This window comes from Salminus brasiliensis, chromosome 16 (assembly GCF_030463535.1).
Source record: "Salminus brasiliensis chromosome 16, fSalBra1.hap2, whole genome shotgun sequence".
NCBI lineage: Eukaryota > Metazoa > Chordata > Actinopteri > Characiformes > Bryconidae > Salminus > Salminus brasiliensis.
In genome coordinates this window covers 241,899-267,876 of record NC_132893.1, presented here as the reverse complement: position 1 = coordinate 267,876, position 25,978 = coordinate 241,899, and the positions used below count along the sequence as shown (strand labels likewise).

The 25,978-nt window shown below is 47.2% G+C and overlaps 1 protein-coding gene across 1 annotated transcript in view; it reads left to right on the top strand.

The window, feature by feature from the left end:
- ryr1a (ryanodine receptor 1a (skeletal)) overlaps nucleotides 1–25,978 on the top strand; it is a 72,097-nt gene that overhangs the window by 41,420 nt on the left and 4,699 nt on the right. Inside the window, exons 74-98 of the mRNA XM_072659533.1 lie at nucleotides 838–1,008; nucleotides 1,101–1,160; nucleotides 1,685–1,819; nucleotides 2,055–2,167; nucleotides 2,264–2,360; nucleotides 2,709–2,815; nucleotides 3,380–3,431; nucleotides 3,584–3,658; nucleotides 8,676–8,775; nucleotides 9,631–9,710; nucleotides 9,809–9,885; nucleotides 10,049–10,122; nucleotides 11,809–11,826; nucleotides 17,681–17,761; nucleotides 17,886–17,974; nucleotides 18,807–18,935; nucleotides 19,093–19,197; nucleotides 21,437–21,518; nucleotides 22,140–23,449; nucleotides 23,604–23,674; nucleotides 24,234–24,402; nucleotides 24,489–24,575; nucleotides 25,100–25,133; nucleotides 25,182–25,354; nucleotides 25,837–25,967. Of these exons, the coding sequence (XP_072515634.1) occupies nucleotides 838–1,008; nucleotides 1,101–1,160; nucleotides 1,685–1,819; nucleotides 2,055–2,167; nucleotides 2,264–2,360; nucleotides 2,709–2,815; nucleotides 3,380–3,431; nucleotides 3,584–3,658; nucleotides 8,676–8,775; nucleotides 9,631–9,710; nucleotides 9,809–9,885; nucleotides 10,049–10,122; nucleotides 11,809–11,826; nucleotides 17,681–17,761; nucleotides 17,886–17,974; nucleotides 18,807–18,935; nucleotides 19,093–19,197; nucleotides 21,437–21,518; nucleotides 22,140–23,449; nucleotides 23,604–23,674; nucleotides 24,234–24,402; nucleotides 24,489–24,575; nucleotides 25,100–25,133; nucleotides 25,182–25,354; nucleotides 25,837–25,967 (3,620 nt within the window). The remainder of the gene's footprint in view (nucleotides 1–837; nucleotides 1,009–1,100; nucleotides 1,161–1,684; nucleotides 1,820–2,054; nucleotides 2,168–2,263; nucleotides 2,361–2,708; nucleotides 2,816–3,379; nucleotides 3,432–3,583; nucleotides 3,659–8,675; nucleotides 8,776–9,630; nucleotides 9,711–9,808; nucleotides 9,886–10,048; nucleotides 10,123–11,808; nucleotides 11,827–17,680; nucleotides 17,762–17,885; nucleotides 17,975–18,806; nucleotides 18,936–19,092; nucleotides 19,198–21,436; nucleotides 21,519–22,139; nucleotides 23,450–23,603; nucleotides 23,675–24,233; nucleotides 24,403–24,488; nucleotides 24,576–25,099; nucleotides 25,134–25,181; nucleotides 25,355–25,836; nucleotides 25,968–25,978) is intronic.

Genomic DNA, 25,978 nt, shown 5'->3' with positions numbered 1-25,978 from the left:
ATAGTGTAATGCAGTTGGGTTGCTGAGTTCATCTGTGAGTACAGGATATCTGTATTCAGTGTTTTCCTTTAAATACAGGTAAAGTTGCTCAAAGTGATTTACGACCCAATACAATGACAGCTGTCAAATGATTCAGCAAGCTTAATTTGTGTTTATTATTGTGTTTAATCCTAATTATGAAGTAGTTGATCGGGGTTGATCAAATCACACAAAATAAATACAATGCAAGATAAAATGTTAGTTGTTGCTAGTATGAATTTGCATTGTAATACCAAGTGGGTCCACAGGAGGGCAGTGCTACGTCCATTTTAAATGACAGTAAGAACTGATCCTGTTTTATAAAAGCATAATCTTTTTATGTAATAACAGTTACTGGGCTTGTGAAACTTTTAAGGCTTATAAAGCATTTCAGTAATAGTGCTTTTTCACATTTAGCTGAAGATGCTCTTAATTAAAGTCACTGTATGAAATATTGAGAGTTAAAGATGTGTGTGAAGACAGCGGGCGAGCGAGGGAATATTACAGATGTTCAGAAACTGCTGTTGGCTTCAGCTGAGTGCAGTGTCTCGTGGAGTGGCTCTGAGATGTTAGGCTGTGGGTGTTGGACTGAGGTAAAGCAGTCAGACGTTATGGTTTATTGGTTTATTCTGCTTTGAGTCAATAAAGGAAGTTGTTTAGCGAAATAGCGCCCTCTAGCTGAGGATTGTGTGCGAGGATGAGTTTAAAACGTGTCATTTGTGCTGCGTTTGCCTTGCGCTGGTTCTCCTGGTGGTGAGTATAAGGATGTGTATGGTGTTCTGTCTGTGGTCATGCTGTGCTGTCTGGATCTGACCGCAGGCTGGTGGCTCAGACGTGGAGCGCACTAAGAAGAAGCGGCGGGGGGACCGCTACTCAGTGCAGACGTCGCTGATCGTCGCCGCGCTGAAGAAGATGCTGCCCATCGGACTCAACATGTGCTCTCCAGCTGACCAGGAGCTCATTAACCTCGCCAAGATCCGCTACTCTTTGGTAGAGTGACCGCACACAGTTCTCAGTACATGCTCCTGAATCTGGACTAAGGATGTAATATTTGGTTCTGTGTGTTTGTGGATGTTCAACAGAAAGATACAGATGAAGAGGTGAGAGAGTTCCTGCAGAGTAACCTGCACCTCCAGGGCAAGGTAAAGCACCAACCCAGCCGACAGCGTCCCATTACCTGAACACAGCCTGAGCACCTGCTGCCAGAGCCCAGCCCCACCCACAACACGACCGAACCTGCCCTGCCTCGAACCGCTTTCTCATTCAGTTTATACAGTACAGCAAAACTATCTCGCCCCACGTCCCAGCGTAGACAGCCGGGATCAGAGCGCAGGGTCAGCCACGCTACAGCGCCCCCTATAGCACAGAGGGCCAACGGTGGCAGTTTGCCAGGCAACCCCATGATCACTAACCCAGAGCTCAGCCCACTAAGCCATGATGATGTGACCCCATGTGGAATGATACACTACCATGTCCAAATGTTTATGGACACCCCTTTTAATGAATGCATTCAGTTACTTTAAGTTGCACCCATTGCTGACACAGATGTGCAAATGCACATACACACACACACACACACACACACACACACACACACACACACACACATACACACACACAGCAGCAGATAAACATAAAGCTGTTGGCACCTGCCTAATGCCCGCAGGTGGAGGACCCCTCCATGCGCTGGCAGATGGCTCTGTATAAGGAGATGGCAGGGAAGGCAGAGGACGCAGACGCTCCTGAGAAGGTGGTGAAGCGAGTGCAGGAGGTCTCTGCGGTGCTTTATCACATCGAGGTGGTGAGTTCCTCACTCTCGCTGCTTTCTGTGTGGACCTTATAGATTACCCCCAGGACTCGGAACCAAGGTGGTAAGCTAGTAATTAAAGTATTAGCGTACTGTAATTACAGTACGTACGGTCATCACCTTCAAGAACGGACTGTTCACCTGCTGACTAATAGATCCACCCCTGGGAAACACAGGAAATTGTGTTATGTGTTATGTTCAAACAGCTGCACTCTCTCCTCTCGCTCAGACGGAGCACCCTTTCAAATCCAAGAAGATGGTCTGGCACAAGCTGCTGTCCAAACAGAGGCGGAGGGCAGTGGTGGCCTGCTTCAGGATGACCCCCCTCTACAACCTGCCCAGGTGAGACTGCTCTGCTTTTGGGGGCGGTTGAGACTTGATGCTTTTATGCCCATGTGAAGGAAGGAGGACAGAGTCTAATTAGTGCTGCTCTCTCAGGCATCGAGCGTCCAACATGTTCCTAGACGGCTATAAACGGAACTGGCTCCAAACCGAGGGATATTCCTTTGAGGACAGGATGATCGACGATTTGTCTGTAAGCACAAACGCCCCTCTCACGCCTGATTACACCGGTCATATCTTCATATACTGTATGGACAAAAGTACTGGGACACCCCAGAAAAGCATCCAACTAACTCAATACCTGCAGAGCTCCAGACCTGCTGCTGGTAGAGCTGCAGAGGAGGACCAGCTCCAGATTAATGTCTATGGGATTAGAATGGGATGGCATCAAAGTTCCTGTAGGTGGACTGTGGAGGTGTCCCAATACTTTTGTCCATTTAGTGTATGATCACATTCAGAAACTGAACCACTAACATTGTAATGTAAAATGCAAAGCAGCTTACTCCAGCTTACTCCTGATTTTATCACATGTATGACACAGAAAGCCATGGAGCAGGAGGAAGAGGAAGAGGAGGAGACTGAGACAAAGCCCGACCCTCTCCATCAGCTCATCCTTCACTTCAGCCGCACAGCCCTCACTGAGAAGAGGTGAGAACACTGTGAAAACACCAGCTGCTCTGAGCTGTGTGAACACTGACTGATGCAGGGGTCAACAGAAGCTTCGAAAAGTCAGCCTTTATTGTCACTCAGAAATACACTATATGGACAGAAGTATTCGGACACCAACCATTAAGATAAGATAATCCTTCATTCACTGTTTCTTCTGAAATCAAGGCTATTAAAAGAGTTTCTCCTGCTTTTGTTGGAGTAACTGTCTCTACTGTCTAGGGGAGAAAGCTATCTGATAGATAGGAGGTCAGAATGTTGGATGATGATCATTCTATTGGCAGAACTTCTCTACAGGCACTAGACAAGCTGTGTGTGTGCATTTGCACATCTCTGTCAATGGGTGCAGCTTAAAGTAGCTGAATGCTCTCATTAGAAGGGGTGTCCACAAACTTTTGGACATATCGTGTATGGACTGGTGTGTTTAGTGATTTTAAGAATCTTTGCATGTTTTAAATCCTTTATTAAGGAAAGGCAGGGAAGCTGATGGTTGTATGGCAGCACTTTCACACGTTTATCTTTACTAATAAAATCTTCCTTTTTCAGCAAACTTGACCTGGATCATTTGTACATGGCCTATGCTGATATCATGGCAAAGGTGGGTGGGGCCTGTTCCAGCCTGTAGAAGGTTTTTAAATATTGTCTAATTAATTCTGAATGAATTCAGACATCTGGCCTGCACTTTTCCCACCAAGCAGGAGTTTAATGTTCATCTGATTTGTGATGAATTTGTGCTCCACATGTGTCCAGAGCTGCCACATGGGTGAGGAAGATGAGGGTGAAGAGGAAGAGCAGGATGGAGGAGCAGAAGAAATGTCGTTTGAGGTGCGACAGTCAGAGACGGTAATGTCGGCCGGGGGCAGGGGACAGGGACACCAGAGCGGTACAGAGGCCAGAGACTTCACCATCATCATCCTCATCCTCATCCTTATCATTATCACCACCAATACACTCATTCTTCACCACACACTCCACATTGGTATTAGAATAACACCTGCGAGTGCTCCTGTGTGCTCTGGTTATGTACAGTACAGTCCTCAGTGTAACCCTGTATACACACCGCTGCCAACCAGAGCAGTGAGGGCTGAATGAAGGTCGAGTGGAGATCTGATCACTGGTGGAGTGACCTGAGACGCTAAGAGAAGCGTGCAGTGACAGGGTGCATAAATAAGTGAGCGGACATGTTCACGTCCCTTAAACTGCAGTTTTAAAATCCCACCAGCTTTTGGGGGGTTTGGTGTGAAACACTCGGTTCTAGACAGTCAGAGCTGTTCTACAGTGGAGGTTCTAGATAAGCTCCCCCAGTCAGAGCTGGAGTTCTACAGTGGAGGTTCTAGATAAGCTCCCCCAGTCAGAGCTGTGGTTCTACAGTGGAGGTTCTAGATAAGCTCTCCCAGTCAGAGCTGGAGTTCTACAGTGGAGGTTCTAGATAACCTCCCCCAGTCAGAGCTGTGGTTCTACAGCGGAGGTGAAGGGAAGCAGACGTCTGAAGCTCTAATAAAAGCTCCTCACAGAAAGTTCTTCACCTAATGGTGATGAAGACGCTGCCTGATGCCTGAGACACTGTTCTACCAGAGTTCTGAGAAGAGCTTGGCTCTAGAACCTGCTTTTAAAATCAGATCATTAAAATGGTGGAGGGATACATGCTGCAGGGTGTAGTGCGGCTACAGAAAGTAGTCCCTAAAAGTTGAGATTCTCCAGTATTTTACCTTCATCGTCATCATTCCATATAAAACTCGTGTAAGAGAAGAAGACTCGTGTAAGAGTGGTTTGCTTCAGAGAGTCGGGCAGGGTGTTGGGGTTGAGCTGTGGGTTTTGGGTAGAATGATGGCCGACGGAAGCGAGCTCTGCTTCTGAGGATGCCGCCGGTCCGATAGGGAGAAGCTGTAGGAGAACTGCAGGTGTTATTTTAATGCTAATGGTTCTGCTGTGTCGTGTGTGTTAATGGGCTGTGTGTGATGCTGTGTATTTGTGTCCTGCGGTGTTTAATACACACAACCCAAAGCTTTCGCCACTGCTGAGCTCACTGAGTTCAGTCAGAGCGGGTCCGAGCGCAGACGCTGTGTTCTCTGATTTCATAACTCAGAAGTGTCCAGTGTGCTGTGAAGCTGTTCTGCTGACTGAGCTTCTGTAACCCTGCTGAGAGTTACGCCATAACCCATCTGTCCTCCCGTTCATTCACTCTCACACTCTCTAAGAGTCAACCTGAAATCAACTGGACCTTTCTGATAGACAGCATGGGTAAGAGATTAAGTGGGGTCTAGCCAGCCAGTTTAATATCCACTATATGGACAAAAGTATTGGGACACCTGCTCAATCAAACAGATTATCCTGCGTTTGTTGGAGTAACTGTCTCTACTGTCTAGGGAAAAAGGCTTTCTACTTTCTACTAGTGTGGAGCAGCATTGCTGTGAGGAATTGATTGAATTTAGTAATTTGGTGAGGTGATTACCACCTCATCCCCAACTCATCCATCTCCAAAAGTACTGGATGGAGCTCCACCACCATCATTCCAGAGAACACAGTTCTTCCACTGCTCCACAGCTCCTCAATGCTGGGGGGCTTTATACCCCTCTAGCCCACGCCTGGCATTAGACAGCATGGAGCCAATAGGGTCATGATGTAGATCTACTCCAGAGAGTCCTATTCTATTGGCAGTATTTCTTCTCTACAGGGACTAGACAAGCTGTGTGTGTGCATTTGCACATCTGTGTCAGCAATGGGTGCAGCTTAAAGTAGCTGAATGCACTCATTAGACGGGGTGTCCACAAACATTTGGACATATGGCGTATGTCCACCTAAAGCCTTAAACACACTTTAACTTAAAGGCTGATGTTGTAGGAGGAGCCTGTTGTCATGTTTGGATCACTGGCCTTTCGCCATCCAGTCAGGTATCAGTGAGTGTCCTGAGTATCTGCGTCCTCAGTGCAGGAGGACGGGCTCGGATTCTCCTTTCACGTTGACTTCTTCATCGTCACAGTCAGTCTGAGTGCTGTCCTGCAGTGTTTTCTGTACTAACCTACTCACACAGACTACAGTCAAAGCCACATCAGACACACAGTACATTATACACACACACACACACACACACACACACACACACATGCATATAAAGGAATATACAACACACACATACAGAGCTAAACGGATCGCAGAAGGACTTGGTAAGACAAAACACACACACACACACACATACAGCACACGCTCATAGGAAGGTTGGGAATAGGCCAGGTTAGCAGGGGAGGGGGGAGGTGCTTTGGGTTGAGGGGGGGGGGGGGGCTGTAATTGCACAGTTTATGTAAAACAGATATGTGAACATACACAATATGGACAAAAGTATTGGGACATTGCTCTTAATCACTGAGTTCAGGTGTCTGATTCAGTCTCATTGTCACAGGTGTGTTAAATCCAGCCTCTAGTCCTGCAGTCTGTCTTTCCTCCACACATCAGTGAAAGAACGGGAGGTTCTGAAGAGCTCACTGAACTCCAGCGTGGTTCTGTATGTAATAGGAGACACCGCTGCACCAACAACAACAAGTCAGCTGGTGAAATCTCCTCCCTCCTAGATCTTCCTCCATCAGCTGTGAGTGGTGTGATTATTGAACAGTGGAAGAGTTTAGGAGGAACAGCTCATAGAGAGCAGCTCAGCCACCGAGTGTCTGTCAGACCACGTAAAGTTACAGAGCGGGGTCAGGGCCGAGCGCTGAGCTCAGAGCAGAGCCTCCAATAACTGCAGCTGCTGCTGGTAGAGCTGCTGAGTGGGACCAGCTCCAGATTAATGCCTGTGGGCTAGGATGGGTCAGAATGAATGAATCAGAAAAGACCCTGTAGGTGTAATATGGAGGTGTCCCAATACTTTTGTCTATATAGTGTATTAGTATCATCACTATCACAACAAAACCTTGTATCTCCAAAACAGCAGCTTTACAGGAGGAGTGGAAGTGAATGTAGAAAGGCTGAGATTCTGATACAGTAAAAGAAGAACTGTCAGATTCACATCATAGAGAAGAGAGAATGTGTAAAAATATAGATGATATGAGGAGATATGAGGTTTATGCCTGACAGTGATGATACACATGTATACAGTCTGATGTGAAGGTCAGGGCACCTCTGTTTAAGTCACATGTTGTTGATGTTAGCTTTTATCCTTTTCATGTCTGTGTGTAATCCCCTCTTAAGAGTGAGCAGTTTTAGCGAGTGGACGATTAGCTGAGAGACGCCTATCAGTCGTAACATTAGTACCACTGACCAGACAACTGACCTGACCTGTCAAAGGCAGCCGCTTCCACCTCCAGACACTTTGACAAGAACCAAACTGTAATGTTCTAGACAATGACTGGGTCAGAACATCTCCAGAACGTCAGGCAGGTCTTGTGGGAGTGTTCCGGGTATGCAGTGGTCAGTACCTACCAAACGTGCAAGGAAGGATATCCGGGTCATGAGGTCTAAGGCTCACTGATGCTCATGGAGGTCCCACCTCACAACTCACAGGACGTAAAGGATCTGCTGTAACACCTGAGGGTGTCCAGATACTACAGGATGTCTTCAGAGGTCTTGTGGAGTCCACGGCTCGAATAGTCAGAGACGTTGAGACAGCCTACTCAGTATTAGGCAGGTGGTACTAATGTTATGGCTGACCAGTGTATAATAAAGGCAGTGTATACAGTCTGTACATCAAACAGAAGCACATGTTAATTGCTCGTCCAGCACCTGCAGGTCAGGAACACCAGGGTGACCCCTGCACTCGGAGCTAAAGCGTCGTTGGCTGCTAACTGTAGTCCAGCGTTTGTTATGCCCGACAAACGTGAGGATAACAATAACTCTCCACAACTAATCACACTGTGTGACTTAAAGGAGCAGTCCGGTGAAAAATCTCATCAATACCATTGATCTCTGAGCCCAGATTCAGTCCATCAGCTGAGACGTGTTCGGTCTCTTAGCAACAGGAGACGCTAGGCTAACACTGCTAACAAACACTGGACTTAGACTGTCACCAATTCAGACGCCTACAAAGTCGTTCCTCTCTCAGCACGTCTCTCAGAGCTCCTCCAGATCTTCATTAGCTGGTAGATGGATGTGGTTTAGGAGGGTGGTTTAGGTGATACTTACTTTAGTCTATAAACCCAAACAGAACCAGAACCACAGAGCTGAGGAACGCTGGAGGAACTGGAACCACCTTCACCTCAGCACAGTGAGTGGTATCACTCCGCCCACTACGCTCCGGTCTGAGGGTGGAGCAGCTCTACAGGAGGATGTAGATCTGGTTCTAGATTAGATGTGTGAATAAGCTCTATCAGGGCTGATTTACTGAATTGTGTCAGAAGGGGGCGTGTTTACAGAGATGAGATTGGTGACAGTCCAAGTTCAGTGTTTGTTAGCAGTGTTAGCCTAGCGTCTCCTGTTGTAAACTAAAGAAGCTCAGGTCAGAAACTGAACACCTCTGGTCTGATTGACAGAATCTGGACTCAGAGATCAATCATGTAGATTAGACTTTTCAGTAAAATGCTCCTTTAAACTCCTGAGTGAAACTCAGTAATGCGAGTGGAGCGAGGTCTACGCCACTCGGGCGTGTGCGTCCAGTCCACATGAGCACAGTCGGTCAGTTCAACACGGGTGGAGTGAAGAGAGGTGGAGTGATGTGCTGCGCTGTGAATTCTCAAGCATAGTTCAGTGAAGGGACAGGAAGCCCAGCCTGCGTCCCACAGAGCAGCCAATCAGAATCCAGGTGAGTAGAGTTCCAGAGAAGGAGCTGAAGACTGCAGACTGGTGATGGACGGCGGCGGGTGAGGAAGGACGTGTGTGTTGGGAGTGTGAGGTGGCTGATTGTGGGTTTTCTGTGTAGGAGAAAGAGATGGAGAAACAGAGGCTCCTGTATCAGCAGTCTCGCCTCCACAATCGCGGGGCAGCAGAGATGGTCCTGCAGATGATCAGCGCCTGCAAGGGTACGACCCAAACACTCACCCAACACTCACCCAACACTCACCCAACACTCACCCAACACTCGCCCAACACTTACAAAACACTTGCCCAACACTTACCAAACACTCGCCCAACACTTACCAAACAGTCGCCCAACACACACCCAACACTCACCCAACACACACCAAACACACATCCAACTTACCAAACACACCAAACACTCGCCCAACACACACTCAACACACACCAAACACACACCAAACACTCACCCAACACTCACCCAACACACACCAAACTTACCAAACACTCGCCCAACACTTACCAAACACTCACCCAACACACACCAAACACACACCAAACACTCACCCAACACACACCCAACACTTACCAAACACTCGCCCAACACTTACCAAACACTCACCCAACACTCGCCCAACACTTACAAAACACTCACCCAACACTTACCAAACACACCAAACACTCGCCCAACACTTACCAAACAGTCGCCCAACACACACCCAACACTCACCCAACACACACCAAACACACACCAAACACTCACCCAACACTCACCCAACACACACCAAACTTACCAAACACACCAAACACTCGCCCAACACTTACCAAACAGTCGCCCAACACACACTCAACACACACCAAACACTCACCCAACACACACCAAACACACACCAAACACTCACCCAACACTCACCCAACACACACCAAACTTACCAAACACACCAAACAGTCGCCCAACACACACTCAACACACACCAAACACTCACCCAACACACACCCAACACACACCCAGTTTGGTATGCCTCTGCAGTGTTGTGGTTGGGGTCCTATGAGTGAATCATTAGGCTCTTGTCTTCCAGGTGAGACGGGCAGCATGGTGTCATCCACTCTAAAGCTGGGCATCTCCATTCTGAACGGAGGGAACAGTGAAGTCCAGCAGGTCAGTACAGCGCCCCCTGTCCAAGTGAACTGGAACTGGTGTAAACGCGTTCACATGTGACCTGTAATACTTGAGCTGGACTCTCTACCCCTCTGCAGAAAATGCTGGACTACCTGAAGGACAAAAAGGATGTGGGTTTCTTCCTCAGTGTGCAGACGCTGATGCAGACCTGCAGGTACGAGGGTTTTATACAGACCTACACTTAATGGACACTTTATTAGAAACATAAGCATATCTTGTAGCTTAACTCACTGGCCACTGGAAGGGTTTCTGATAAAGTGGCCGGGGGTGCAGGTGAAGTAATATACACTAACAGGAGGTGCTGCTGTGTGTTACAGTGTTCTGGACCTGAATGCCTTTGAGAGGCAGAATAAAGCTGAAGGTTTGGGGATGGTGTCTGAGGAGGGCACAAGTAAGTCATACATTTATTGCAGTTTCACCCCCCACACACACACACACACACATATGTCTAAATGTTTGTGGACACCTCTTCTAATTTCATTCAGCTAATAGAATAATAGAATAGAATAGGACTCTCTGGAGCAGATCAACATCATGACCCTATTGGCTCCATGCTGCCTAATGCCAGGCGTGGGCTAGAGGGGTATAAAGCCCCCCAGCATAGAGGAGCTGTGGAGCAGTGGAAGTACTGTGTTCTCTGGAATGATGGTGGTGGAGCTTCATCCAGTACTTTTAGATGGGATGAGTTGGGGATGATGAGGTGGGGTGGTTGATCATCATTCAACATCCTGACCTCACTAACGCTCTTGTGGCTGTATGCCATCAAATCCTCACAGACATGCTCCTCCAAAATCTAGTAGAAAGTCTTCTTCTCTGGACAGTAGAGACAGTTACTCCAACAGAAGCAGGAGAAACTCTTTTAAATACCCAGCAGAAACAGTGAAAGAGCAGGTGTCCCAATACTTTTGTCCACATAGTGTGTATATATTTATATATGCACACATTAGTTTTAATGACTGAAATGGGTTTGTGCTCCTGTTTAAATGACATGCTGCTGATGTTCTAATTGTGAATCAGTAAAAAGATGAAGGGCATGTCTTTGCTGTTTCTGCCTGGACCTGTGATTCCGAGGTTAGCATGCCTGCAGAGAGACAGCTGTGAGTTGATATGAGAACATGTGTTAGAGAGAACCTGCAGGCCGGAGGATTCGTTCTGGTCCTCCGTGTGATCAGTATGTCCAGCATGAGGTCCACTTCACCTTCCCATGTATTTGCATCATTCTGTGATCATTATAATAAAGCCATGTTCTCCATCTCTTCCCTGGGAGAGATCTGAGTCTGATCTCCTGAGGGCTTCAGTGGGGAATGTAGGAATCAGGGCCTGACCGATATATCAGCTGGCCGATCGAATCAGCCCATGTTCAGGTCTTTTGAACCGTAGACGGACAGCTCCGATACGAGGGGAATTACACGGCTCTGAGGTGCTAACAGTAACCGGTGGTTCTCCCGGGATCAGTGGTTATCATTAAAACATCTAACGTGCATCCAGACTCACCTTTAACACACAGGCGTAACACCTGTGAGAGGAGACAGACCAATGAGCTCGTTACACGCTGAGTAAAGAGGAAGCACAAGGTAGGTGTTTCTGATAAAGTGGCCAGTGAGTGGAAGCGGAAGCATAAGGTAGGTATTTCTAATAAAGAGGCCAGGGAGAGCACAAGGTATGTGTTTCTGATAAAGTGGCCAGGGGGAGCAAAAGGTAGGTGTTTCTGATAAAGTGGCCAGTGAGGAATCCCAGTGTAGAGGTAGGCAGTTAGGTGTCTGAAGACGTCTGATCCACTGGCTTGGTTGTTGCCGTGTGGCAGCATTAGCATAGGCAGTCGTGATTGGTTGAGTGAGTTCAGAAGTGCAGGGGATAAGAGGAGTGCCCTCTAGTGCCCTCTAGTGTCTGAACAGCAGTTACTCTGATGTTACTCAGCAGCATCTCTCCTCACTACCGGTTCTGTATGCGACGGTGTTTATATCGGCCAGGCCCGGTGATAATACAGTGCTTACTCCCAGCCATCTCACCTCCACCTTCCCTCTCTCCATCACCATACTCTCTCTCTCTCTCTCTCTCTCCTCTTACTCGGCCCCAGACATGAAGCGAGAGCGGGGTAAATACTGCCTCGGTGCCTTTTTCCCCTTTTCCTCTCTCTGTCCACTCTCTCTCTTCTCTCTCTCTATCTCTCTCTCTGTCTCTTTACCTTCATCATTCTCTACCTTCTGGATTTTAACTCGTCACTCAAGGTCAAGACCTTCAGTTCTCAGATCTCAGTCCAGAGTGTGTCTGTTTACACCACGTGTCCAGTTTATTAGATACCAGCTGTGTTCTGGGCTCGGCCTGGTTCAGGTCTCTGGTTCAGGTCTCTGGTTCAGGTCTCTGGTTCAGGTCTCTGTATTTTTTAGGAAGTTTCAGGCCTGAGGAGATGAACGGTAGCGTGAGCGAGAGAACGGCGCAGTGGAAACTTACGCCCAGATCTTTCCCCTGAGCTTCACTCCTACACCAACCTCTCTCAATCCCCTAATTAAGCACCTCGATACTGTTGCTATACCTGTAAGCCCGGTGTATGTAAATTATCACTGTTCTGATTGGCTGTCTTGTATTTTGACTTTAAGCTTGATGGGCAACTCAGGTCCTGGAGGGTCAGATTCCTGCACAGTATTGTGACTCTCCTGCTTAAGCACACCTGATTCAGCTCGGACTCCGGCTCCTGCTGCACGCAGTCCGGGCTGAAACACTGACGGAATGGGTGGAGCTAAACTGCTGTATGCTGAATGGGCGGGACTTAAACTTCCATCTTAGACTGTTAAACATCCAGCAAGTAGAAGGTAGGTGTATTCGATAAAGTGGCCAGTGAGTGGAAGCCAAAGGTAGGTGTTTCCGATAAAGTGGCCAGTGAGTGGAAGCCAAAGGTAGGTGTTTCTGATAAAGTGGCCAGTGAGTGGAAGCCAAAGGTAGGTGTTTCTGATAAAGTGGCCAGTGAGTGGAAGCCAAAGGTAGGTGTTTCTGATAAAGTGGCCAGTGAGTGGAAGCCCAAGGTAGGGGTTTCCAATAAAGCGGCCAGTCAGTGGAAGCCTAAGGTAGGGGTTTCCGATAAAGTGGCCAGTGAGTGGAAGCCCAAGGTAGGTGTTTCAGATAAAGTGGCCAGTAAGTGGAAGCCCAAGGTAGGTGTTTCTAATAAAGTGGCCAGTGAATGTAGCTATGTAGCAGGTATGTAATAAACTGGACACTCAGGGTACACTCACTCGCACCGAATGTAGCTGATGGATTTCGGCCTTGAGTGTCTTCTTGTTGATCTGCTGTGACTCCACAACTCTGACGTGTGCTTCAGTGTCCACCATATTGACCAGTAGATGATTTGTACAGCCCGATGTCCCTGCCACTGTGTGCTCTGTGTGTTTCTCTGGTGTGAAGGCTCAGGTGTGCCGTACCTGAGTGAACACACTGGCAAATGCTGTTTCCCCCTGTTAAAAACAAGTCCTTGGAATTTTCTGTGATACAGTATAAAGAGCCACTGCCAGATTCACTTTTTGGAGAAACGGTGTATGATGATGCGAAAAACAGTAAAAATGGACATAGAAGGATTTTGCGTGACAGACATGATATAGATCATTGAGTTCCTAGTTTTGACAGTATTTAGTGTTTTTGTTCACACTGACCCTACTACCTCTAATAAAACCCACCTGTAATCAGACCCACCTCTAATAAAACCCACCTGTAATCAGACCCACCTCTAATAAAACCCACCTGTTATCAGACCCACCTCTAATAGAACCCACCTGTTATCAGACCCACCTCTAATAAAACCCACCTGTAATCAGACCCACCTCTAATAGAACCCACCTGTAATCAGACCCACCTCTAATAGAACCCACCTGTTATCAGACCCACCTCTAATAGAACCCACCTGTTATCAGACCCACCTCTAATAAAACCCACCTGTTATCAGACCCGCGTCTTATAAAACCCATCTGTAATCAGACCCACCTCTAATAAAACCCACCTATAATCAGACCCACTTCTTATAAAACCCATCTGTAATCAGACCCACCTCTAATAAAACCCACCTGTAATCAGACCCACCTCTAATAAAACCCACCTGTAATGAGACCCACTTCTTATAAAAACCCACCTGTTATCAGACCCACTTCTTATAAAGCCCACCTGTAATCAGACACGCGTCTTATAAAACCCACCTGTAATCAGACCCACCTCTAATAAAACCCACCTGTAATCAGACCCACCTCTAATAAAACCCACCTATAATCAGACCCACTTCTTATAAAACCCACCTGTAATCAGACCCACCTCTAATAAAACCCACCTGTAATCAGACCCACCTCTAATAAAACCCACCTGTTATCAGACCCACTTCTTATAAAGCCCACCTGTAATCAGACATGCGTCTTATAAAACCCACCTGTAATCAGACCCACCTCTAATAAAACCCACCTGTAATCAGACCCACCTCTAATAAAACCCACCTATAATCAGACCCACTTCTTATAAAACCCACCTGTAATCAGACCCACCTCTAATAAAACCCACCTATAATCAGACCCACCTCTAATAAAACCCACCTGTAATCAGACCCACCTCTAATAAAACCCACCTGTAATCAGACCCACCTCTAATAAAACCCACCTGTAATCAGACCCACCTCTAATAAAACCCACCTGTTATCAGACCCACTTCTTATAAAGCCCACCTGTAATCAGACATGCGTCTTATAAAACCCACCTGTAATCAGACCCACCTCTAATAAAACCCACCTGTAATCAGACCCACCTCTAATAAAACCCACCTATAATCAGACCCACTTCTTATAAAACCCACCTGTAATCAGACCCACCTCTAATAAAACCCACCTATAATCAGACCCACTTCTTATAAAACCCACCTGTAATCAGACCCACCTCTAATAAAACCCACCTGTAATCAGACCCACCTCTAATAAAACCCACCTGTAATCAGACCCACCTCTAATAAAACCTACCTGTAATCAGACCCACCTCTAATAAAACCCACCTGTAATCAGACCCACCTCTAATAAAACCCACCTGTAATCAAATCCAAATCTCATAAAATCACACCTGTTTTAAAACTCATTATCAGACCCTCCTCCTATGAAACCAACCCGTTATCAAACCCACATTATCAGACCCACCTCTAATCAGACCCACCTGCTAGTCTACTGAACTGACACACCTGAGTTTAGGAGTTCAGTAGTTCTGCATGCTGACGTGTGTTTGACTGCAGCTCTGCTTTCTAACCTTCACTCTCCTCCCTCCGTCTGTCCAGCAGCGTCCGTCTGATCGTATGTCCGTCCCAGAGATGGAAAATGCAGGTCCAGAAAGTAAAAATCCAGCCCAGGGTTTGGCTCTAAATTCCTGAGCAGCTCTGCTGAATTTTCCACCTCTAATCTGTCCCCTATATCCATGTTTACAGGCAGATCCACAGTAAAGCTGTGTGTGTGTGTGTGTGTATATCTGTGTATATGGGTGTAGTATATGTGTGTGTGTGTGTGTGTGTATGAGAGCAGAGTGTGTACTGAATGTGAGCAAGTGCATGATGCGTAGAGTCATCATGTGATCTTGTGCCCTCAGTGTTAAAGGGGCTTAAAGAGGAGAGTTCATCCACATGCTAATGCTAATGCTAACATGGAGGAGAGCCAGTCAGCTGGGGTAGCAGTGCTGGATGAACTGTCGCTTTAATGCTGGAACTTTCCCTGCTCTCCTCGCTGCGCTGCTGCTCACACCTGCCTATTAGTGTCTCTCTCTCTCTCTCTCTCTCTCTGTGTATTAGTGTATCTCTCTCTCTCTCTCTCTCTCTGTGTATTAGTGTATCTCTCTCTCTCTCTCTCTCTCTCTCTCTGTATTAGTGTAGCTCTCTCTCTCTGTATTAGTGTATCTCTCTCTCTCTCTCTCTCTCTCTCTCTCTGTGTATTAGTGTATCTCTCTCTCTCTCTCTCTCTCTCTCTCTCTCTCTCTGTGTATTAGTGTATCTCTCTCTCTCTCTCTCTCTCTCTCTCTCTCTCTGTGTATTAGTGTATCTCTCTCTCTCTCTCTCTCTCTCTCTCTCTCTGTGTATTAGTGTATCTCTCTCTCTCTCTCTCTCTCTCTGTATTAGTGTAGCTCTCTCTCTCTGTATTAGTGTATCTCTCTCTCTCTCTGTATTAGTGTATCTCTCTCTCTCTGTATTAGTGTATCTCTCTCTCTCTCTCTCTGTATTAGTGTATCTCTCTCTCTGTATTAGTGTATCTCTCTCTCTCTGTATTAGTGTAGCTCTCTCTCTCTCTCTCTCTCTCTGTATTAGTGTAGCTCTCTCTCTCTCTCTCTCTCTCTGTATTAGTGTAGCTCTCTCTCTCTGTATTAGTGTATCTCTCTCTCTCTCTCTCTCTCTCTCTCTCTCTCTGTATTAGTGTAGCTCTCTCTCTCTCTCTCTCTCTCTCGCTCTGTATTAGTGTATCTCTCTCTCTCTCTCTCTCTCTCTCTCTGTATTAGTGTAGCTCTCTCTCTCTGTATTAGTGTATCTCTCTCTCTCTCTCTCTCTCTGTATTAGTGTATCTCTCTCTCTCTCTCTCTCTGTATTAGTGTCTCTCTCTCTCTCTCTCTCTGTATTAGTGTAGCTCTCTCTCTCTCTCTCTCTCTGTATTAGTGTATCTCTCTCTCTCTCTGTATTAGTGTAGCTCTCTCTCTCTCTCTGTATTAGTGTATCTCTCTCTCTGTATTAGTGTATCTCTCTCTCTCTCTCTCTGTATTAGTGTATCTCTCTCTCTGTATTAGTGTATCTCTCTCTCTATATATATTAGTGTATCTCTCTCTCTCTGTATTAGTGTAGCTCTCTCTCTGTATTAGTGTATCTCTCTCTCTCTCTCTCTGTATTAGTGTAGCTCTCTCTCTCTGTATTAGTGTATCTCTCTCTCTCTCTGTATTAGTGTATCTCTCTCTCTGTATTAGTGTATCTCTCTCTCTCTCTCTGTATTAGTGTATCTCTCTCTCTCTCTGTATTAGTGTATCTCTCTCTCTCTGTATTAGTGTAGCTCTCTCTCTCTCTCTCTCTCTTTCTCTCTCTGTATTAGTGTATCTCTCTCTCTCTCTCTCTCTGTATTAGTGTATCTCTCTCTCTCTCTTTATTAGTGTATCTCTCTCTCTCTCTGTATTAGTGTAGCTCTCTCTCTCTCTGTATTAGTGTAGCTCTCTCTCTCTGTATTAGTGTAGCTCTCTCTCTCTGTATTAGTGTATCTCTCTCTCTCTGTATTAGTGTATCTCTCTCTCTCTGTATTAGTGTATCTCTCTCTCTCTCTGTATTAGTGTAGCTCTCTCTCTCTCTGTATTAGTGTATCTCTCTCTCTCTCTCTTTATTAGTGTATCTCTCTCTCTCTCTCTTTCTCTCTGTATTAGTGTAGCTCTCTCTCTCTCTCTGTATTAGTGTATCTCTCTCTCTCTCTTTCTCTCTCTGTATTAGTGTAGCTCTCTCTTTCTCTCTGTATTAGTGTAGCTCTCTCTCTCTCTCTGTATTAGTGTATCTCTCTCTCTCTCTCTCTCTCTCTCTCTCTCTCTTTCTCTCTCTGTATTAGTGTATCTCTCTCTCTCTCTCTCTCTGTATTAGTGTATCTCTCTCTCTCTCTCTTTATTAGTGTATCTCTCGCTCTCTCTCTTTCTCTCTCTGTATTAGTGTAGCTCTCTCTCTCTCTCTGTATTAGTGTATCTCTCTCTCTCTCTCTCTCTCTCTCTCTTTATTAGTGTATCTCTCTCTCTCTCTCTCTTTCTCTCTCTGTATTAGTGTATCTCTCTCTCTCTCTCTGTATTAGTGTATCTCTCTCTCTCTCTCTCTCTCTCTCTCTCTCTCTCTCTCTCTCTCTCTCTCTCTCTCTGTGTGTGCTGAGCTGCTGGGGGTGTATCTGGACGGGGAGTGCTTCTGAGGTCACTCTGATGTGTTCTAACCTGTCTCTCGTCCCGTCTCAGGTGAGAAAGTGATGGCGGATGATGAGTTCACCTGTGACCTGTTCCGGTTTCTGCAGCTGCTCTGTGAAGGACACAATAACGGTCAGTCAGTCCCTGTCCATCACTGCTCTTCACACAATCATATGATCACTGAGCAGAACCACGACTGAACTGTGTCCAAGAGAACCCGACCACACTCTGAGTGTGAGCTTTATCATCCCTGCAGACTTCCAGAACTACCTCAGAACCCAGACTGGCAGCACCACCACCATCAACATCATCATCTGCACTGTGGACTACCTGCTGCGCCTACAGGTGAGCACACTATGGTACAGTGGTACAGTGTGGACCAGCAAATAATACAGTGTATGGACAGAAGTATTGGGACACCTGCTCATTCTGAATCCAAGAGTTTAAAAAGAGCTGATCCTGCTTCTGTTGGAGTAACTGTCTCTACTGTCCAGAGAAGAAGACTTTCTACTAGATTCTGGAGGAGCATTGCTGTGAGGATTTGATTGAATTCAGCCACAAGAGTGTTACTGAGGTCAGGACTTTGGATGATTGATCACCCACCCACCTCATCATCCCTAACTCCCCAACCCCAAAAGTACTGGATGGAGCTCCTCCACCATCATTCCAGAGAACACAGTTCCTCCACTGATCCACAGCTCCTCAATGCTGGGGGGCTTTATACCCCTCTAGCCCACACCTGGCGTACTTCTCTACAGGGACTAGACAAGCTGTGTGTCTGCATTTGCATATCTGTGTCAGCAATGGGTGCAGCTGAATACAGCTGAGTGCATTGATTTGAAGGGGGTCCACAAACAGTGACAGGCTGTGTTTGATGCAGATGTGAAAACTCATGAGCAGTGTGAAAGGTGAAGTTCAGAATCCGGACCCCTGGAGCAGGTTTGTGAATTATTAGTTCAGCTCAACTTCAGGTCATGTCCAGGACCCCCCTGTGAGACCCACATCTGTTATAAATAAGGCCAGCGTGAAGCTGCCAGTGCCTCCACAATGGCTTGCAGTGTTTGGGCCCCTGATGATTGCCGTGGCGCTGTGCCAGGGGTTGTAGGGGTTAAACGTCAGAGTTATCTGTGGTTCTGTTGTGGTGGTGATTGTAAAGGTTCTGCACTCCTGATTGCAGGAATCCATCAGTGATTTCTACTGGTATTATTCTGGTAAAGAGATCATCGACGAGCCGGGAAAGAGGAACTTCTCCAAAGCCATGACCGTCGCCAAGCAGGTCTTCAACAGCCTGACCGAGTACATCCAGGTGATACACACTACAGCTCGCAGCACTTGCTCTCTGAACACTATGTAGGACATACAAACAACGTGTGTGTTCTCCCGTTCAGTGAGGGGGGGGGGCTTAGGCCACTGGGTGGAAATGAATAACTCATTTAGACTCTCTCTCTCTCTCTCTCTCTCAGGGACCCTGCACAGGTAATCAGCAGTCTTTGGCCCACAGCAGGCTCTGGGACGCTGTTGTGGGTTTCCTTCACGTCTTTGCTCATATGATGATGAAACTGGCTCAGGTGAGCAGCGTTACATCAGCTTACACTGGCAGTGCTGCGTACACACACCCTCACCCTCACCTTCATGTTTGACGTTTAATTTAGTAATTTCTGTATATAAAAAGTACATACTTTCAGTATATAATGAATGCCTTTGCTTAGAGTAAATAGTATATATTTGTATCTTATATACCCACGTAACGCTATCTACACATACTATACATACACTTATATACACACATAGCACTATATACACACACTATAAAATCCTATATACACACATAAACCTACATACACATATACACACACACAACACTAAATACACACACTATACACTCTGTCCAGTTCTGATTGTAGAGTCTGTAATGGTGTGCAAACAGCTGCACATTCTCACTGTCTTACTTACAGTGCTTACTGTAGTGTCTAATAATGAGCCGTTTCTTCTTCTCTGTGCATGAAAGAAGAGCTGTGTGTGTCCTGGCTGACACAGTCCTGTTTAGATCAGACAGTAGACGTGAACCGTGTTACATTCCTCACTCAGACTGTCCGATGCTTCGGAATGTAATGCTGTTCTTGCTCTGAAATGAAGGAATGTTTTATTAATCAGTGCAACTGTTTTTCACCTGGTCTGTGCAGGGACGAGTATGTATCACTCTATTTATCTATCGAAGTGATTGTGTTTGGCCCTCTCTACACTCCAACCCCCCCCCCACCCCCTCACCCCCACAGACTCAGAGTGTCTGTATCCCCTGCTGTTCACACAGAGATTAGACATGATTACAGAAGATCTAAAGATGTCTGCTGGATTTGAACTCTTCTCAGAACTCTGGTAGAACAGTGTCTCAGGCATCAGGCAGCGTCTTCATCTCCATTAGGTGAAGAACTTTCTGTGAGGAGCTTTTATTAGAGCTTCAGACGTCTGCTTCCCTTCACCAATCACAGTGACAGAAATATTTATTTTCAATATTTCATCTATCATGTTTATCTACCAGCTCAGAAGGCTCATAGACACTGTTTAAGGAGTGCAGGCTTTACAGTGAGAACGTAAAAGCAGGTGGATCAGACAGCCTGGGAAAGAACTGTGTCCACTCACGCTGTAGGCAGGGTTGGGGAGAGCCGCTACGTACATCTTATTAGTTCAGCAAACATTTCTCACCATTGTATTTATACCACATCACCCAGCCCCAAGTGTGACAAATAAAAACACAATGTTTGTGGACACCCCTTCTAATGAATACATACAGCTACTTTAAGTTGCACCCATTGCTGACACTAAAATATTAGAGTGTTACAGTATTATGATTTTTAAGCTCTAACCCCCCCAACCCTGAACAGAAGAACTTGTTGTGATGTTTGAGATGAGATGTTTCCATCACTACACTTAACATCTTTCCACATTCTAGTGTTTTTAATACACCTGCTGAAAAAACTGCCTGGCCAGCTCAAACTGGTTGACCAGCTTGGCTCGTGGCCAGTATGACTACCCTGGTCTACCAGTATGACCAGTTTAACCAAATTAGGCAACCAGCATTACCAGCTTGATAACAAACTGGATTACCTGGTGGAGGTGCTACTCCATTAAACTCTATACTATACCGATCAAAAGCTAAGCTGCTCAACCCTCTTTACCAGCAGGCCTAACAGCATAGTGTGTGTTATCACCTGGATGACCAGCTGTTCAACCATCTTGACCATCGTAGACCATCTGAACCCACCCAGCCAGCATGCTCATGTGGGGCTTGCATGGGTGAAATGTGGGCTAGGTGGGTTCCAGATGGGTACGTGCTCTGACTGGGTTTGTACATGTCCCATGGGTCCATGTTTAACTCCTCCGGATAACATCACTGACCCTGGTGGGAGTCTGGTGGGCATCCATATATGAGGCCAACATGGAACCCATGGATACCCATAAACATAACAGGCCCCACATGGGCGTTATCTGGGCAATTACCAACGGAACCTGGTCTAGGGCTGGACTCCTCAGCAGGGGAAGCGTCTGATGTGTGGTTTTGGGAATATTCTTTTTTCACTGCATGAATTTAACAGGCTGTAACCTTAGTACCCACACCTGCCCCCACTGTGAGCGCTGAAATCCCCAAACAGCAAGTAATCCTGACTGAACACACTGCTCATCACATCACGTTTACACCATTTTCTTCAGTTTGATTTTATTTTTTAATCAGTTTAACATTTCTGAGGTTTCTTTTAGAACTGTAATCCATGCCACGGGCTGTAGAGCTTTCTGTGTGCTCTGTTTCAGGACTCAAGTCAGATCGGCCTGCTGAAGGAGCTGCTGGACCTGCAGAAGGACATGGTGGTCATGCTGCTCTCCCTGCTGGAGGGTCAGTATACGCGTCCAAACTCGACTTGAGGTTCAGATTGTGTGAAGTGGTCGGGGTTCAGCACAGCACCAGTTAGCATTCAGCTACAGCTCACAGACATTATTAAGGGCAGCTGTGGAGGAACTGTCAGAAGTAGCTGAAAGATTGAGTCGATGGTTGTGGATAAGTGGGCGGAGGTTAGGCAGTGTAGTGTGTGTGGTTGCTGATGTAGTGTGGGGTATAGTGTGTGTGTGGTTGCTGATGTAGTGTGGGGTACAGTGTGTGTGTGGTTGCTGATGTAGTGTGGGGTGCAGTGTGTGTGGTACTGGATGTAGTGTGGGGGTTGCTGATGTAGTGTGTGTGGTTGCTGATGTAGTGTGGGGTGCAGTGTGTGGTAGTGGATGTGGTGTGGGGTGCAGTGTGTGTGGTACAGGATGTAGTGTGGGGTATAGTGTGGGGGGTTGCTGATGTAGTGTGGGGTGCAGTGTGTGTGTGGTAGTGAATGTGGTGTGGGGTGCAGTGTGTGTGGTAGTGGTAGTGTGTGGTGTAGTGTGTGTGGTAGTGGATGTGGTGTGTGGTGTAGTGTGTGTGGTAGTGGATGTGGTGTAAGGTGCAGTGTAAAGTCCTTCCTTTGTTCCTCAGGTAATGTTGTGAACGGCACAATCGCACGTCAGATGGTGGACATGCTGGTGGAGTCCTCCAGTAACGTGGAGATGATCCTCAAATTCTTCGACATGTTCCTCAAGCTGAAAGACATTGTCGCTTCGGATGCTTTCCGGGACTACGTGACCGACCCCAGGGGCCTGATTTCGAAGAAGGACTTCCAGAAGGCCATGGACAGCCAGAAACAGTACACACCCTCCGAGATCCAGTTCCTGCTGTCCTGCTCCGAGGCGGACGAGAACGAGATGATCAACTACGAGGAGTTCGCAAGCCGCTTCCAGGAGCCAGCGAAGGACATCGGCTTCAACATCGCTGTGCTGCTGACCAACCTGTCCGAGCACGTCCCTCACGACACCCGGCTGCAGAACTTCCTGGAGCAGGCAGAGAGCGTGCTGAACTACTTCCGGCCCTTCCTGGGCCGCATCGAGATCATGGGTGCCAGCCGGAAGATCGAGCGCATCTACTTCGAGATCAGCGAGGTGAACCGGCGGCAGTGGGAGATGCCGCAGGTCCGTGAGTCCAAGCGGCAGTTCATCTTTGATGTGGTGAACGAGGGCGGCGAGTCGGAGAAGATGGAGCTCTTCGTCAACTTCTGTGAGGACACCATCTTTGAAATGAACATCGCGTCCCAGATCTCGGAGCAGGAGGAAGAGGAGAAAGGAGAGGATGACGAAGAAGTGGGTGATGGAGGAGAGGGAGGAGGTGGAGGAGGAGGTAACGACGAAGAAAGCGGAGGAGAAAACGGCCCGCCGGAGTCCAGCTCCGCTTTCGCAGAGTTCCTCAACAGTTTGGTCAACTTCTTCGGGATGTTCACCTTCCGGAACCTCCGCAGGCAGTACAGGAGACTCCGGAAGATGACCGTGAAAGAGATCGTCGTTGGAATTGCCACTTTCCTCTGGACAGTCCTGTTGGGAATCTTCCATTTCATCTACAGCGTGTGTAAAGGGCTCTTCCTGCTGCTCTGGCACACCCTATTCGGAGGCAGTCTGGTGGAAGGTGCTAAAAACATCACGGTGACTGAAATCCTGGCCAGCATGCCTGATCCCACTCAGGATGAAGTGCACGGAGACCTTCCTGGAGAACCTGGAGCCGGGGAAGAGCAAGAGGCCGGCGGAGTGACCGACTCCACGGAAGCAGCAGGAGGAGAGGAGGAAGATGAGGAGAGCGCAGAGAAGGACGTTGGGAAAATCCCGGGTATCGATACCCCAGGGGGTCTGGGGGATATGGGGGACACCACTCCAGTCGAGCCCCCGACTCCAGAGGGTTCCCCTTTGACAAAGAGAAAAATGGTAAGGCAACATGAAAGGTACTGAAACCAGGTGTCTGTTGCCATGACTACAACACAGATATAGCCCATATTTTATGTCCGGTCCAAACCCACTGGTGCAGCTGCACGACTGAACAGCCAGGTCCTGAAGTGTGTGTGTAATGTGTCTGTTCCAGCAGCCAGAGGAAGCTGGAGGTGAACAGACGGCAGCTGCTGAAGAGCCTCCACCAGAGCCGGAGAAAGCAGAGTGAGTGACGCTGTGTTCACAACAGGTCTGCAGCCCGACTCCAGCCTGACCAGGCCTGGAAAAGTACTGGTTTTTGGTTCTGATTGGTCCCAATTTTTCTTCTACAACGTCTGGACCAAGCCTGATGAGACCCGACAAGAAAGACTTTTTAAATACATCAGCCCGGGTCGGACTCGGGTCGGACTCGGGTCGGAGTCGGGTCGGAGTCGGGTCAGACTGATTTCAAAGGAGAGATTTTAAAGTATACGTTGTGTCTCTCTCTCTCTCTCTCTCTCCCTCTATCTCTCTCCCTCTCTCTCTCTCTCTCTCTCTCCCTCTCTCTCTCTCTCTCTCTCTGTCTTTAAAGTTAAGGTCTATGTGTTATAGTCTATAGCTGCTTTTGGGGCAGCAGGCTCAGGTTTGGTTCGGATTCTGGTTCTGGGTTTAACAGTACGAATCAGCTTTGATTGAGTCGGGTCATTAAGCTCACAGGCACGGGTCGAGTGCAGACGTCTTACTGAAGCAGATCAGTGCGGCTGTGTGTGTGTTCGGTGTGTGTAATTTGGCTGTTTTCCACCAGCACTGAAAACGTGGAGAAGACGGAGAAGGAGGCGGAGGTGAAGACCGAGGAGCCGCAGGAGACACAGAAGGTGGAGAAGACCAGCAAGACCAAGAAAGAGAAGAAATCGTCCAAAGATGAAGGGTTTGAGCTTTGGAACGAGCTGGATGTTCAAAGAAATAAATTCATGGTGGGGAAAAGTGAAGTGAATGAATTCTGGGTTTTTAATTTGTTTATGTTTATTTGTGTTTATTTGTGTTTCTCCTTCATCTGCAGAACTATCTGTCCCGCAACTTCTACAACCTTCGCTTCTTGGCTCTGTTTATCGCCTTTGCCCTGAACTTCATTCTGCTCTTCTACCGGGTCTGTATGATCTATAAATCCTTAAAGTTAAAGGTGTTAATGCTGAGTGTATTTGCAGAGCACTCCTCAGAGAGTGACAGTAAATAATACTAAGTTTGGTTAAAGCAAAGTATTTTGGCTCTTTTTATCACTTATTATTGACCCCAGATAAAGCTGATTGGCCGAGACTGTAATATTTAGAGGTGGACTATAATTCAGGCTTCTAGCTGCAGCTGCTGGCCTCCATACTGGAGTTCCATGATCCACCTTAAATGGTACAATAAAAAGCTGGAGCCTGAGGTGCCAAATCTGTTGCACTGGGGGATCCCAGTTAGACGCCAGTTCCAGCTCCATTAAGGCAGGTGTGTGAGGATTTAGACATGCAGTTAGCACAGTGCTAATTGGTGGGGTACAAACTTCCATTAGTTAAGTTAGCTACATTAGCCCCGCAGCTCTGTGCTCAGAGAGAAGAAGCACACGTTAGATGATCTTAGCTGGGAATCAGTGGTTATCGTACCGCAGCTGACAGACTATGTTGTCTGCAGGTGTCGGACACTCCTCCAGGGGAGGAATTTGAGGGTTCCGGCATGTTTGAAGGTTCTGGGCTGTTTGAAGGTTCTGGGGAAGAGATGGACGGTTCTGGAGTGGAGGACAGCGGGGGTGATGATGATGACGAGGAAGGCCCTGTGTATTATTTCCTGGAGGAAAGCACAGGATACATGCAGCCCACATTGTCCTTCCTCGCCGTGCTCCACACCATCATCTCCTTCATCTGCATCATTGGATACAACTGCCTCAAGGTTCATCCTCCTCTAAACACACACAAGTTCACAGATTCACCTCCATTTATAATAAAGCAGCGTCATGTGCTTTTCTGGACAAGCTAGGAGATACAGAACCAGGCCTTTCAGGATTTTACTCAACTACAATATGTCCAAATGTTTGTGGACACCCCTTCTCATGAGTGCATTCAGCTAGTTTAAGCTGCACCCATTGCTGACACAGATGTGCAAATGCACACACAGCTTATCTAGTCCCTGTAGAGAAGAAGTTCTGCCAATAGAATAGGACTCTCTGGAGCAGATCAACATCATGACCCTATCGGCTCCATGCTGCCTAATAATGCCAGGCGTGGGCTAGAGGGGTATAAAGCCCCCCAGCATTGAGGAGCTGTGAAGCAGTGGAAGAGCTGTGTTCTCTGGAATGATGGTGGAGGAGCTCCATCCATTTGTCTTGCTCACCTGTTTAAGGGCTGTGTATTGATGACGACTCTGTGCTGCAGATCCCGCTGGTCATCTTTAAGAGAGAGAAGGAGCTGGCGAGAAAGCTGGAGTTTGATGGGCTCTACATCACCGAGCAGCCTGAAGATGATGATATTAAGGGGCAGTGGGACCGACTTGTGCTCAACACACCGTGAGTTCATT